At 37.2% G+C, this 15,234-nt stretch overlaps 1 protein-coding gene across 4 annotated transcripts in view; it reads left to right on the top strand.

The window, feature by feature from the left end:
• The first annotated feature begins 610 nt into the window (after nucleotides 1-610).
• The window catches only part of LOC139115137 (uncharacterized), a 37,918-nt gene continuing 23,294 nt past the window's right edge, over nucleotides 611-15,234 (top strand). For 2 of the 4 annotated variants that reach the window (XM_070677045.1, XM_070677043.1), the window contains exons 1-4: nucleotides 653-789; nucleotides 12,192-12,351; nucleotides 13,877-13,931; nucleotides 15,040-15,131. In XM_070677045.1, coding sequence (XP_070533146.1) covers nucleotides 12,213-12,351; nucleotides 13,877-13,931; nucleotides 15,040-15,131 — 286 coding nt within the window. In that variant the 5' untranslated portion in view covers nucleotides 653-789; nucleotides 12,192-12,212. Of the gene's footprint in view, nucleotides 790-12,191; nucleotides 12,352-13,876; nucleotides 13,932-15,039; nucleotides 15,132-15,234 lie in introns of all 4 variants that reach the window. The other 2 variants (XM_070677047.1, XM_070677044.1) reach the window with 2 other exon arrangements.

The raw sequence follows: 15,234 nt of genomic DNA, 5'->3' as shown, positions 1-15,234 counted from the left end.
GAAAACAGCAAAAGTCTTCTCATTTGTTGACTTTCCATCAAATGTGAAACTCGAAAATTCTCTCGCTTGTCCGAAATAAAAACATTTTATGAAAATTATGAAATAAATTTACGAATTTCCTAACAATTTTGGGAGCTCATGATATCGGCAAATTAAAATAAACACGAAATCGTTTTGTACCCGGCAATTAACCATATTTGTATATGTGATGTTCGGTGTTCCTTTTCCGGTCAAAGGTCATGAATGGCCATATACGGAACTTAAAAAAACTGTTTGAATGGAATCTCACATATGTATAATTCCACATGTATATAACATACATTTCTACATAGGAAATGAAGTGAAGTAAAAATATAAACAAGAGAAGTAGAACACTGCCTGTCGGGAGACGAATCTTAATTACGTCCATCGCGCCGCTCTCAAACGAAAAGTTTCTGGATTGAGTTGTATTGAGGACGGACGTATTTCCGCTTTTGTTCCGGATGAAAGCGAAATCGTGCCTCCTTCCGTTCAAATTCCGGTGTTGAGCTCTCGTGGGAAATTAATATCAAATTGTTATCGTTAATAAGAAAATCATTTATTTCATAATTAATTCATCATGTTTCCACCCACTTTCGTTCCCGCACAAACATTAAGAGGCATTGAAAGATGTGGTGAACCAGACCAATTCGTTCAGTACGCGTACAGAGTCCACTAATGCAACTATTGCCTGTCTGTAGAGTATAGGAAACTTGAGGAACAAACTTTCCAGGCACACGTGAATCTCCACTCGACCTTAGTGGAAATCGGGTAAGTTCAATCACATTCCTGACTTTTCTCACGTTCGAAACTGACAGGGAGATGGTCTGTCATTTGTCTGTCAGTGCAAATCAAGACACGTCTACAATGCATGATACTCTTACTGTTAGACGGAATCAAAACTGACAAGCAAACGGTCTGTCATTCATCTGTCATCTCATGTTACCTTTGCGATGTATGATACTGTCACTGTCAGACGCAATCGAAAATGACAGTGAAACACTCCGACATTTGTCTGTCATCTCACATTAACGATGTATGATACTGTGTCAGACGGAATCGAAAATGACATACTAGTGTATAAACATCAGAGTTGTAATTGTGGTGTCAAAATTTTCAAACTTAAATCGCTTACACGAGAACCATTATATATCGAGATAGTTGTTTTTAGCAAGATTTCAAACCTCAATGTGATATTCACTCAATTTCTGTTCGGCCGTCAATTCAATTCTAGGTTGTGATATAGTATGGAAGAAATATGTCATTTAAACTTCAGTTTTAGGGAACATTGCTAAGAAACCTTTTGATCAACGAACCAATGGTTCATTTTTTCGCTTCAACAACCGATATGAACTTATTTATCAAATAACATTTCAATAATTCTAGAATCTTCCAATAGTAAGTCAAAATATGTTTATAAAGCTTGGACCAACACTTTTTTCTATCATTCTCATCTCGATAAGATAATGATTACATGTGTTACACGCGCCGTATCGGCATCACGGTACGATGGACATGTTAATTATAGAAAAATGCGATAAAAAAAGGAATTCTCTGTTCGACTGTCGGTCGTCAAAGGGCGTTAACGGACACACACATCACGGCCTTCCAAGACTTTTTAAAATCACATACGTGAATAAACTAATATTCTTAGAGGAGTGTTATATTAAAAAATGGGGCTATGAAATAAAATATTTTCTCCACAATACACGAGTTATCACAGATGTTGAAGTCACTCGTGTTGTGTCGTTTTTGGTCGTTTTCTCTTACATTGTACAGGGTTTCTAAACAGTTGCACAATTGTCATCAGTTATGAGCTCACCAAACCTTATCAGAATCAAAGTCCCGGCCTGTCTTATTCTTGGTTGTGATAATTATCTTCAAGATGTTTTTCGGGTGGTCTTAGAGAAGATATATCTTCCCCTTTTCAAGTCCAGTGGAAAGGCTTTGCTGTAGCCATGGTTGTCAAAAGATTGTTCATGTAATCTGTCTATAGACTACAATTTTTGTCTGTAGTGTCACCATCCTCCGATATTGATTCAGGTACTCTGAGCATTACCCAATGGTACAGTGCAGGTGATTTGTCATATCCTCGAGAGCTTTGAATCTTTCAAAGAACATATGTATCGTATTCAATAATTGAAACAACTTGAAGTGATAATATATCACTGTGGTGTTACTTAATGTTGTATTATTCATATGTTTCAGATGATTACTAGACGTAGTAATAAGATAGCCTGCATAGAGCTGCTAAGGGTTTTTCTTTGTTTTCCGGCAGAATCTACAACAGTTTGCACTGTTAAAGACAGGAATTTTAAACCAGGGGACACTGTGTCTTTCGCACATTTTGGGGGCAACATTCGTCAGTTGTCAATCAAATTTTGTATTTTTATTTCATCATAAATTAGTTTCACAAAACAAATTCAAGCTACCGGGACCGCGGACGGTCGCTATGCTTCAGTTTCAGGCAATTGCAACAGTAGGCCATATACCGTATCAGCCTCCAATCAGAGCTCAGTCGGACTGCAAACAAGTACAGCGTTTTAGTTACTTTAAATCACAGTTTCGAAAGTACGTAAATATAAGCCTCAAAATAATCATGCAAGACAAAGGCCATCGTGAGTAGTAGATGTTATTTGCAGACGACAATCATTGAACACAGTCGACTAATGAGTATGCCCGAGGTGAAGAGAATGCAAGACAACGGGTTCGGTTTTATGGACATTGTCGCAAGGGCGCGTCTTTGCTTCAACATTGAACTTGGGATAATTTATCAAACAGACTATGGCAACTTGTGTGTATGTATGGATATATATATATATATATATATATATATATATTTACACACACACACACACACATATATATATATATATATATATATATATATATATATATATATATATATATATATATATATATATATATAATTATGTGTTCAACAAATATGAACCTTGTTTAACATGTTATTAACCAAATCTTAGCCATATATCAAACATATTGTTAAGCAAATTCAGCCGAGGGCAAAATTTCCTAGTCGACAAGAGATGTAATTATTGTCAGGGCTATTAACAAAGTAATGACATCAATTTCGATAAAACCTAAGTATGGTCGACTATAATGGGTTTTTGAATGTATAACATTTGATTTTAGATTTCTTGAATTTCTAAGGTACAGCCTTTTCAAAAATGGTATTATACTTTAAACCTATAGCCATTATCACCATGAAATTTTACGTATCGGTAAGGCAGCGTAGGAGGTTTGATATTTTTTGCACACTGCAGGCTCCGATCTAATGAAGATAGAAGACAACTTTAGTCGAACGACAATCAGAAAAACCAAAGTGGTTAAGTCTGTCCTAATTTAATATTTTATCTCGAAAGCAGAACAAAGAGGGATCGAATTATTTATGACCGGCTTTATTAGACCCTGCATGGAAGTAGGAGAGACTATCAGACATCAATGCAATGTTCTATCAGAGAATTTACAAAAGATATAATAGAAATTAATCAATCAATCGAATAAAATGATATATAATGGCTCAACATTTGTCCCGATACATGTCAGACTGGCGAAGTAATTCTCTTCCAAACAAGGTAAGGCACGCAACTTGCCTATTGTTACTGTCTCTCGAGATTTCAATCAATGTTTTGTAAATTATAGTACTTGCGAAATTCTGTGCTTGTCTCCTAAAGCTTGATAACTAAATATTAAAATGAAAAAACTGACCTATATATGAATGTCTATGCGGGCAACAATTCATTTTGTATCAGCGTGGCTGTGACAAAAAACGTGTTGCATAACGAAAGGGAATTTTCATATCATGCGTGACCGATTTTCGTTGTTCTTTTTTTGTCAGACAAAAGAAATCTGCATCACAGTTTGTCCCTTAAACGTTCCGTGGCACTTTGTCATATTGCATCGTGTAGCAAAACAAATTGAAAAGATGTGTTGGCGACATAAGCTTAACAGCACATAAATAAACACAACGTGACAGGAAGAAAAGTTGTTTGAAAACCTGCCCTGCTTGATTTAAAATCGTAGTCTAAAACACCTCTTTGTATTGAAGAATCCTTAAACACAATGTGCACGTAAACCGCGCCCTTAATCTAACACTTCTGTCGATATAACGACAATCAAATGATATTGGTATAAGGCTTTGCTAATGGTATTGGTATATTGGTATAAGGCTTAAAGTGTTTTCCTTCCAGTTCAACATTATTGTCAAAATTTGACCTAGATATTTGTAAGTAAACACTCTGTCGAGTGACCCCCTTAGTGCACACTGACTGTGGCTCGTCGTGCCGACGACTAAAATCGATAACGATCTCATTAGTTTGAGACGCCATAATTTACAGAGATCAGCTATGACACTTAAAATAAATTAATGTTTTTATCCTTACGTGGTGACATGAAGGAAGTAGCGTTTTTTTGCGGTCGGAGTTGACAAGCTTTTACCCTGCGTTGAGGATGCAGGAACAGGACAACGCATATAATAATCGGAACTTGATGTTTGTGATAATCTTTAATAATTTCGAACTAGCATACGCCAAACGTGAGGAATGTTCTTTATCTTTCGATTATGTCTTCGTCTGCTTTCGGATCTGAGAACATGACAAATATCACGGTCAATTCGTCAACGCACTGTGATCCACATCTTAGCGAAACAGGCACCATTACCACGTCGTCGTTCATCATCGATAAAGATAAAGAATATCTTCACCAGGGATCTGTACTCACTTGCAGTGTGAAATGTACCGAAGCCTTCTAATGAAGACTTCCGTTTCCAGAATTTTCCCCCGAGTAATGTAGACGAGCATGAGTAGTCTTTATCATAAGTGAGATCGAAAAGTGATGAGATAACAAGCGTCATTTACCTTCGTTTACCATCGTCTTTTTCACTCAGACTATTCGGACCTTGCTCTCATTTGCTAATATTATCCATTAAGATTACCCGCGCTATCTTAAGTGCCTCTTAAGATTGCAGTAGAGGACAAACCTAACTTTGACCAAGTCAATCTGGGGTTTTTTTCAAGCACAGCTACCGACCGAGGACACATGCCATCGCTACTCGGTCAAGCCAAGGAACTCGTTGGAAAGGTTGACATATTTTGAAAGATACCGTCATCGTGACTAAATTTTCAATTTCTTCAAATTTCAAGATCTCGATTTCAGTGAAAATTTCCGCATATTTCAAGATGCCGATTTCAGTGGAAATTTCTACAAATTTCAAAGATGATGACTGCAGTGGTAACTGAACAATAACTCTCTGAGTGCGAAATCAGGTGTACATTAAATGCACACATCGTAGGAGAGGAAACAGCTGAAAATAAACGAATGTATTTCCGTGTATGATTCCAAGACAGCTCAATTCAAACATGATTGAAAGTTGTACATATGGTGGCTGACTGTGATAAATTTTGTTTGTTACATCATGGACAGTCATGCCTATGGCTATATCATGATCGTATATATGGTTAAAACAAAACCTTCGGGAAAGCTGCAGTCTAAATTCAAGATTTAAGTAAGCCCTAAAAACCTAGTAGTTAGAGACTGGTTAATCTTTTCGGTCTATATTACGATTTTGAGGTATAATTTTAACACTCATTCATTCTGTGTTTTCATGAAACTGTTGTAAGATAGGAACTTCAAATTGTCGATTTTAAAGTTTGAATACTGTATTTGAAAAGAGCAGTGGCTGTATTCCACACTTTCTATGCATTACCAGATGTCACAAACTGTTGTACACAAATGGATGTCAATCATCAATATCAAAGAGAGAAAAGCAGTAAATCAAAAACTTTGATGGATGTTTAGACTTGCCAGCCATCCAATTACATCTCCTGAGAAGCCATAGAGAGCTATTTTTGTAAGTTGTAGCCAAATCTGATATGCCCTGTCTGAGAGGACCTTTTCTTTTAACATTGAAACCATGAAAGCACAGCTAATAATAACAAAAACTGCCTTTTGTTAACTATTTTTTTAGTCATTAAAAAATAACCTTTTTACAGAAAACCTGTGACACTTGGGAAAATAGTTGCATCAACGACAACTAAAAATATATTGTCATTTTTTCTCTTTCTAAAGTATGTCACTGTATGAAATATATTGTGAAATATTAGTTCATGTTGCTTTCTTATGCTGAATTCTCATAGAGAAAACAGAAAAGTGTCAGGAATTTGTCATGCTTCTCATATGAACTGCAGATTTCATTATGATTAGTACACCTTGCAAAACAGACTTTCAATTCGCAGTCATCAAGATATCTCTGACCTATATCTGATATATTAAAGTACCGCGCCCGAAGGGCACGCCGAAAAATATTAAACATTCAGATATCTCTGATATATGTCTGATATATGAAAGCCATGCGGCTGAAGGGCGTGGTGAAAGATATGTCTGATATTTTAAAGTAACGCGCGCGAAGGGCACGCCGAAAAATATTAAACAAACAGATATCTCTGATATGTCTGATATATTAAAGTCACTCGCCAAAAAGGGCGCGCTCAAAAATATGTCTGATTATTAAAGTTACGTGCCTGAAGGGAACGCTGATAAATGCAACTGAATGATGAATTCGTGACTGGCACGATGCAGTGTCGAAATTCAAAAACACACTGACATCCCCCCCCTTTATTGGGCATTTCAAATGGTGCCCCCCCCCCCCATCACCAAAGTCAAAAACAGGGTGACGCCCACCATAAATCCGCTAGTCCCCCTGAGACCGACATTAGAAAATACACAAAACTTATCACTTGCCCATTGCATGACATGCCACAATTCTTTTGTTTCAAACCCACTCTATGAATAGCGTGGGTTTGAAAATTGATAGCAATGACTCAATATTACGATTGATACAATAGAACACGGCGGTAGTACACAGAATACCTCCATGACAAAGATAAGTTGCTTGGTGAATTTTTAAATGTGCAAACGAGTAAGACCATGTTGTCGGTACTATGCTGGTATTTCGTGGCTCTAGTATTGTTGGAATCCAAATCGAGAGGAATTGCGAGGGATTTATCGCGTCCAAGGACGCGTTGTATCGAGAGCGCGAAATATTAATTTTCTTTGCGTCAATTTGGAAGTTTATGACAACAGCATGGCCATAATTGTGGTCAGGTATATCTGTTTCATTCAATCGTTAACCTCGAATTGAATGCTACTATACCTTTGAATGCTATCTGCAACTGTATTTGTACCGCAACGCTAACAAATTTAGGAGGAAAAATTACTGTGTAAACAAGTAAACCCAGAACACTGAAGGGAATGGTTTGTTCCTCAGGGTGTTGAAACGGAATAAACACGTTTTAGGTTCAAAGAACGCAGGAAAGTTGCTGGTTGTACAAGTGCCTGTAGTATTTAATAAGTGGAAATTTAAGCAGTTTTTTTCTGGCTAGAGGTATTCGAGATAATTTTTCTTCATGAAAATTAACTTCGATATTACTGATTTTCAATAAACGTTTAAACGAACAGACGAAAGCGCAGCCGATGTATTTTCAAAGAGTTGATGATGATGATGATGATGATGATGATGATGATGATGATGATGATGATGATGATGATGATGATGGTGGTGGTGGTGGTGGTGGTTGTGGTCCAAAAGTGATCCGATGAAAAACGTTCGTAATTATAAGCGGACGGAGTTCGTAGGAGTGAACACTGACATTTTGCTCATCGTTGTTTTAAGTAAACTGATTGTCATTGATATCATAATATTCATAAATTCACCTGTGATATTATCAATGCTTGACTCTTTATAAAAACTAATCAGCCACAGACATTTGTTACGTAATTGCCTGCGCAGGAAGCATGAAATTTGTTCACTTAGCAAGCATAGTTTTCCAGACTGTAATGTTGTAAATTACACTTAAATTTTTCGTTACGAACTTTGTTTTTAAGAAGTTGCAGTGTTTCATTGGCGGGCTTCTTGAAGTCTGTAAATATGCAAATAAGCTACAGCTTTCAGTTACCCCATGAATTACCGGACAAAAATTTATCCTAAAATGCGACAAAATTAAATAAATTCTCTGTGATTTTCTCGTTGGATTGTGCAATAATCAGGCAAATTAATTATTCCGTTGCCAAAGTTAGAAATGCTTTATACCACAGATCGAACTTTCTTCAGACATAGAAAGGATAAAACTGTATTATTTTAGAAGTTTTCTAAAATTTGAATTTCGCAAAACCAGATTTTAATTAATTGAATCTTACAAAGTATTTACACCTTGCAAATTTTGATTCCTTGTGTTTTAGTTTTGTCACCAATACGGAGATTTGTATTAACATGGTGTAAGTACACCTGACCAACTGAACTCTGATATATCACGGCGATCGTGTTTCCGCTTGTAAGCTTTCGTTTATTAATTCATCGTTGAAAACTCTTGCAATTATTTCTGAGATCCCGAGGGACCTATCGCTCCTCAGATAAGCCAAAAGCATGTTTTCTCGCCAACATTTGCACTACTTTCTTTAGGATAACCATCTCGCGGAACCATGTACTAATTTGCATTTTAATTATATTTACTTTGATAAGGAATTAGATTGAGAACTGTTAACATAGTAACATTTAGTTTCCCTCCCGACTAATTGTTTCCAGTGATGAATTTAAACATATTTCAAGTGTCTTGTAATGGACTGTGCGGTCCAAGTATGGGGATAGGAGCCCGACAGTGAGTGCGCGTTCGTCACATTACCGCCATTAATCCACTGAAAGTGATTTTTAGATTCAGATTCAGATTCAGAAATCTGAATAAAGAAAACTTTATTGCCACGTTTTGAGAAATTTACAATTGGTTCTTCACACCAAACACACAATACAAACACAAACAAGAATTATAATACATGGCGTAACATAATACAGAACAAAAAGAAAGCTAAACTCAGTAAAATGTTGTACTGCATATGTAAAACTGGAAACCTTAATCAAGGGAAGGCTTTAAGAGAGATACTGTGAGATTAGGTCAATCACTTACACATACTCCACAGTAAGGTTGAAACAGAATGAATCAACTGTACGATACTAATACTCAGTGTTTAATACAGAGGTACTGTTATTCTCCAACGCCATCGAATGGATGCTAGAAAGAAAATATGTTTTTAACGCTTTGTCACAATAAGGAGTAAAGTTTTCCTCGTTATCCTTCACCTTCCGAAAATCAGTTGTTGAATACACTGTGTCATTGAAAATGGAAGAGTGGTTTACACGACTTTTTGAAGCTAAATCTGACCTGTTTAGCCTCTTTTTAGCCTTTTGTGTGCAAATTATATTTAGGTTAATTGACTTGGATTCCTTCTATTGCTCAACTGAAACACGGTTCCAAAGTTAACAAAGTTTTGTACCTTCAACAAAATTTTGTACCTTGGTAACTCCATGCTTCAACTAAAGTTTTCCGTTGAAAGACGTCGGGAAACTGATCACGTGAACTGGTTCTGCTCACCGCTTAAAGTCCGTGACTCTTCGTCAGCAGAACTACGCTGCCAGGATACTATTAAAGTCAGACTCCCTCCTCGAGACCTGCGTATAGTTGAACTATTGCAGACACTAGCCAACAATTCCACAGTGACCAGCACACAGAGTCGCAAAGTCACGATTAGCTTAGTTCGGCACGCACCTGCCATGCTTGTTCAACTAAGAGCACAAGACGTTGGCAGACGCGGAGAAGGCACAAGGTTATGGCGATTCTATCCTAATTAAATATTCAAGGGCACTTCCATATGTAGTCATCAGTGCTAAGAAATTGACACGATGCCATGTATGGAAAGGGAGATCGAAAATGTGTAAAAATAATGAGTTTAGTTAGTAAAAAGTCGACTATTTATCCCACCAATTTTTTCCTAAGATCGTCTTCGACCACACAGGAGTTTCTGTATAAAATCTGCCATTTCCCACTATTTTGTGAGCCAGGGTGTATTTGTTATATAGGTTAGTCAATTCATTGGTGCGCCGTACAGGACTGCTTGAATATTTAAACTTTAAAACAGCAAGAGTTTTGAACAATTAGGGCGTGACAAGCAAGCTCAAAGTAGTCGCAAGGTAACTCGTTCTAACTTGCTACCCCCTACGTCATCTCCACCTCATTGCATCAGTTATCCCATATCATCAGTGACCGTAGTCAGAGCAATGACACGGTGTTTTATTTATCCTTAAATGTATTGCTGTCTCTCATCAGATAACATAGAGACCAAACGACCCAATATAACATTGTTACTACACTGAGCCGTAGAGTCTCTTCAATGAACCACTTTCCATATGCACTGACGAACAGCATGACGTTTATGAAATTTCGTATAATTAATGCTTTTTATGTCTGCTTGTATCACGAACTGGTGTAATACGATTTATTTGGTCACACGCCGCCATATACTTATCCTCTAATTGTCAAAAATCGTTTAAAAATACAAAGCAGTCACTCTGAAAATATCTAAATTCTTTATAAATGTTCTTATCTTAATTTTGCAATGTTAATCTATTCTTGCCGCGGCGACTCCCCAAACAGAATCTATGCGCCTAATATGATTCTGATTCGACGAGCCGTTCTTGGACTTGTCATCGGATCAGCATGGGCAGATTTGTTACAGTTTCATGTCATTAATTGGTAATATGCATGTCCTATTTATAAACTCTTTAAAGTCTGTCCTTATCTCCAGAATGTCAGAACCAAATTTGATGAATGAGTGATGTTAATCATAACATGACATTTTCATATTGAAAGACAATTTGTCACTACTTGCAAACTTAATGTATTGCAAAATTACTGAAATAATGTTAGAAAAACAAAAGATTAATTTTAAAGACAACTGGAACATGTGATGAAACATGCCATCATTCAGTTCGCATCTGTGTATTGCATAGATGTATTTTTATTCATCGGGAATTTCCTTTGTCTGGGACATTTTCGAGCGGTGGTCGTTTGCTTTTGGGGAGATAATTGAGACGATTTCATTACCAAAGTTTCGAGATATCGAATATATTCACATTTGATTTAATGAATGTGTTTATGTATTTTAATAAAATCATGCCATTAATCTATCTTGTTTTTGAAGTTCCCGTAACATATATCTAGCTCTTATCCATGACCGGGAAGATTAAAAAGGGGTGTCCGCGAAACATGCGTTTTGGAAGCTCTTGGCAGACGAGCGGGCATTTTTTTATTGTATAAGCGTACCGGTATTTTCGTCTCATTAGGGTGATATGCGCCTCAAAATTGAAATACTTAAACGTTTGTTTGAACGTTTTTCGATCAAACCTTGAACCATCCTCTTACCAAACTAAGAATAAAAACCAGTGGTGAGCAGGCAAAGTTTGGTACTAGAGAAACAAATTACCTAAATTTACCAATCTTTGAATTCAAACTGCCCATCCCATCCCCGTGTTAACTCTATGGGGAAATATAAAATTCGATTTTCGAAAAACTGACACAGTAAACATCTTCCTTACTTCAAGAGCTTTAAAATGAGCCTCTACACGTGGTAGATCAGAAAAGAATTGTAAAAATTTGAAAGTCCAAATTTCTGTCCTGGAGGTGCATTCTACCTTGACATCATAGCCGGCGGGCAAACTCGCAGGGAAAACAAAGAAAACCCAAGGAAAGCCCAATTAACGGGATTGGGGCATCGCTAGGTTGTTTATGAGATATTACGAGAGGAAGGACGAGACCATCGGGCTAAGAGACGGTGCTGGCTTTTTCGAGGGAAGAGGGCTATGGGGAGTTTGCTGTTTGGAGGCGGAAGCACAGATGTTTTATAGTGGAGAATGGGAAAGGGGTCCTTGTTGGTGGGGAGGAGGGGGTTTTCACATTCTAGCCGGTCGACTGTCTGATCATTTTCATTGTATATAGTAAATATAGCTAGTTATCTTTTACATGACAAGTTGAAGTTTACGTTCGGAGTGCTAGCCTTGAGTACACACAACTTTCCAAATGGCATCTGTTTGCGGTAGATTCTGACAATCGCACAATCGATTCCTCCGATAAAAAACTTTAAAATTTAGCGCCTCAAAGCCAACGTGTGAAAACATGATGTAAGAAAATCGTACATGTAAGAACTATATATTGATATATTGTACTCGATAGCCGTGATAAATTTGCAGATTTCAGAGCTGCCATTTGTTTCTTATTACTGCAATCATATCCAAATGAAAGAAGTAACTTGTTGTTCTTTATTAATTTCAGGAACTCAGCGGCATTCTAACCATGAGGGAAATGACTGGGAAAGTTTCGACGCGCCTCAAACTTATTCTTTCGCTGTTACTGTTCCTCCAAGTCTCAAACTGTGAAAGCTACGGAGAGGGATCTGAAGAGAGCTATTCTTCAGATATGGATGACAGGGGAGGTAAGCAGCCACTGTGAGGCTCCAGTACGTTGGAGATTACGTTTTGTTGGTTCTGTCCAGAAATAAAAGGAAAGACAATTGTTTAAGTTTATACTGAGCAAATGTTAAAGCTATTACCCCATACGTATATATTTGTAATGATAGTTTGTCTAATCCCAGCGCGAAAACAGACTGCCCTTAATTTGCAAGGATATGTATTTTTAACATTAAATCATTCACAATGGAGAGGAGAGGAGGGGAGTTGACAGAATGTGAATCGCTTGAAGCTCAATAAGCTTTACCTTTGGGAGTATTTTCCATAATTTTCGTCCTGTTGTTATCGGCAGTTTCTTATTGTAATTATGCAAAACTACTCAGTCTTCGATGGCTGGCCAAGCCTCTGTGTGCGTGAAATTTCCAATGCCATTGCTGACGAGAGCATTCTAGACCCGACTTGAATCCTTTGTTCACAATATCACTGCATCGTGGAACAACGCCTTATGTTGATGATGGTTAATTTTGTACATTGTCTTTGAACGTACCTTAAAAAAAAAGAATAAAATGTATTGTTTAATCTGACAAAAATGAACATTTCATAAAGGGAACGATCACTGCCTTTTTGATGTGTTTTAAGGTAGAACGCACCTCTGGGACAGACATTCGGACTCTCAAACTTTTACAATTCTCTTCTGATATACCACATGTGGGGGTTCATTTTAAAGCTCTTGGTGAAAGAAAACTTTTCACCGGCTTAGTTTTTCGAAATTCGAAAATTTTAATTTTTCTCCATAGAGTTAACACAGGGATGGCGGCCATTTTGAATTTCTAATATCGGTAAATCTTGGGTAATTTGTTTCTCTAGTACCAAAATTTGCACAGTGACCCCCTATTTTTATTCTTGATTTTGAAAGAGAATGATTGAAAGATTCCTTGAGAAAAGTTAGAGCAAAAGTTTAAGTCTTTCACTTTCGAGGTGCATATTACCTTAAGCGTGCAAATTGTATTCCATCATCCAGTAGAAGTGTTCCGAACGAAGTTGCCTTAAAAATTTCTCACACCGTACATGTGAGAGGTTTTGCATATACACCTTGTGATTACAGTCTATACGTAGACTGCCCCCCTCCCCAGTCGCATGGCTATTCTCGGCAGCTGAGTTACTGACAGACCATGGCGTTCACCCCAAGATCTACGAAACAGCCTACCACTTAACGCGACGGTCTGCTGTTTAGTCCTTCAATTTATTGATATTTATATGCCCATAGACTTGGCGCAAGTCTGAGTCATACGCTGGTAATGGGACAAGCAAACTTGAAGAACGAGGTTACATACAAGGGTCAGGGGAACAAAATATCAATTGAATCAAATGTTGTCTAGTCTTTGTAAGATTTCACAATAAAAAGAACGTGACTTTTGGAAACGCTTTACTTAATAACTTCGTTCAAAGAGCAGATACAAGGAGAGCAAAGGGCTAAGTTTAAATCATGTAAAGTTAGGCATTTTAATTCCCACAAGCTTCAAAGTTTCGTTTTTTTCTTATTTTCGGCAGTGGTGCTTGAAAGCAGAGGAAATAAACCAAAACCAGTACCAGCTTCATTCATACCGTAAGTATGAAATCGACACGCGTCCAATTTTAGACAACACGATTGGAACTAATTTAGGATAATTAGATATTCATATTTTTCAAATTTCTCAAAAGTGTTAGGTGCCGTATAGCTAAATGTTGCAATATTACAAATTACTCATAAAAACAAGTGTGTAACTTAAAGAGAAAAGCAGATGAGCTTACATTTGCAGATCAAACCGACATTTCTTCACCATCTAATTGTCCCAAATTAGTTCTAATCGTGTTGACTTGCTTTGACTGGGTGCTGCACTATGGTTTGACTATAGATAACACACTGTCTGGTCCGCAAGGTTTGCCTAGGTTTGCGCAGTATGGTCTCCTAACCACCGTTTCTAGGGATAGTTTGAGAAAATGCAACGCAAGCACGAATCTCACTTGTCTAAGGATTGCAGCGTTGGAAACGAACAGAAGTAAAACTTGCTAAATTAACTGTAGTTAAAATAGAGATACTGCGGTGTAAGTTTCCTGTATCAAAGGTTCGACACGTTAAAGGGACAAAGTCGGCCATTTTTCATGAGTTTTGTTTGATGCAAGATACTTCTTATATTGTTTAACATGTTGAAAGACAATGAATAAATGGGTGACCATTCATATATTCGACCCCGGTTTTAGGCAAATGAAATGAAACCATCGAAAAGGCCATTAATTCATTTTCGTTATGGTTTCATGTATCTTGTCTAAAACCAGGGTCGAATATATGCATGTGTCATAACGTAAAAGAGAGAAGCTGGTCTGACGACGAGTTTCGACAATTTTCTTTGGGCCAATTTGGAAGATCATGACACATGGTCACCCATTCATTCAGTATCTTTCAACATGTCAAACAATATAAGTATCTCGTATCAAACAAAATTAATGAAAAATGGCCGACTTTGTCCCTCTGAAACATGGCCCCTCTAGGTAAATTTATCATATATTCAGTAGCAATACGCTCCATTTATCTAAATATTACCTCGTTTGAAATCAACTGAGTTAACAGGTTGCCGAGTAATTATTATTTTTATCATTCTGAGCAATTAATTATGATATCGCATCTACCATTGAGCTAGCATAAAATTTACAAAATGACAATTTGTTTTTTTCAGAATGTCACTCCGGGGCTCTCGTGTCCTGGGCTTACAGGATGTGGAATCCAATCCACAGTGGGACGACAAAGAGGATCCAAATCTTCGTGAAGGTGAGGTTTATTTTATTGCAACGCTCACAGTCATAGCAATAATTAGGGATTTATCATTTCAGTAAAGTTCGGTACTTTCAAATACATGGTGGTCGTATTGGCA

The sequence above is a fragment of the Ptychodera flava genome, chromosome 17 (assembly GCF_041260155.1).
Source record: "Ptychodera flava strain L36383 chromosome 17, AS_Pfla_20210202, whole genome shotgun sequence".
Taxonomy (NCBI): domain Eukaryota; kingdom Metazoa; phylum Hemichordata; class Enteropneusta; family Ptychoderidae; genus Ptychodera; species Ptychodera flava.
Note: the sequence above shows the minus strand (reverse complement) of the source record. Positions and strands in the feature narration are given on the sequence as shown.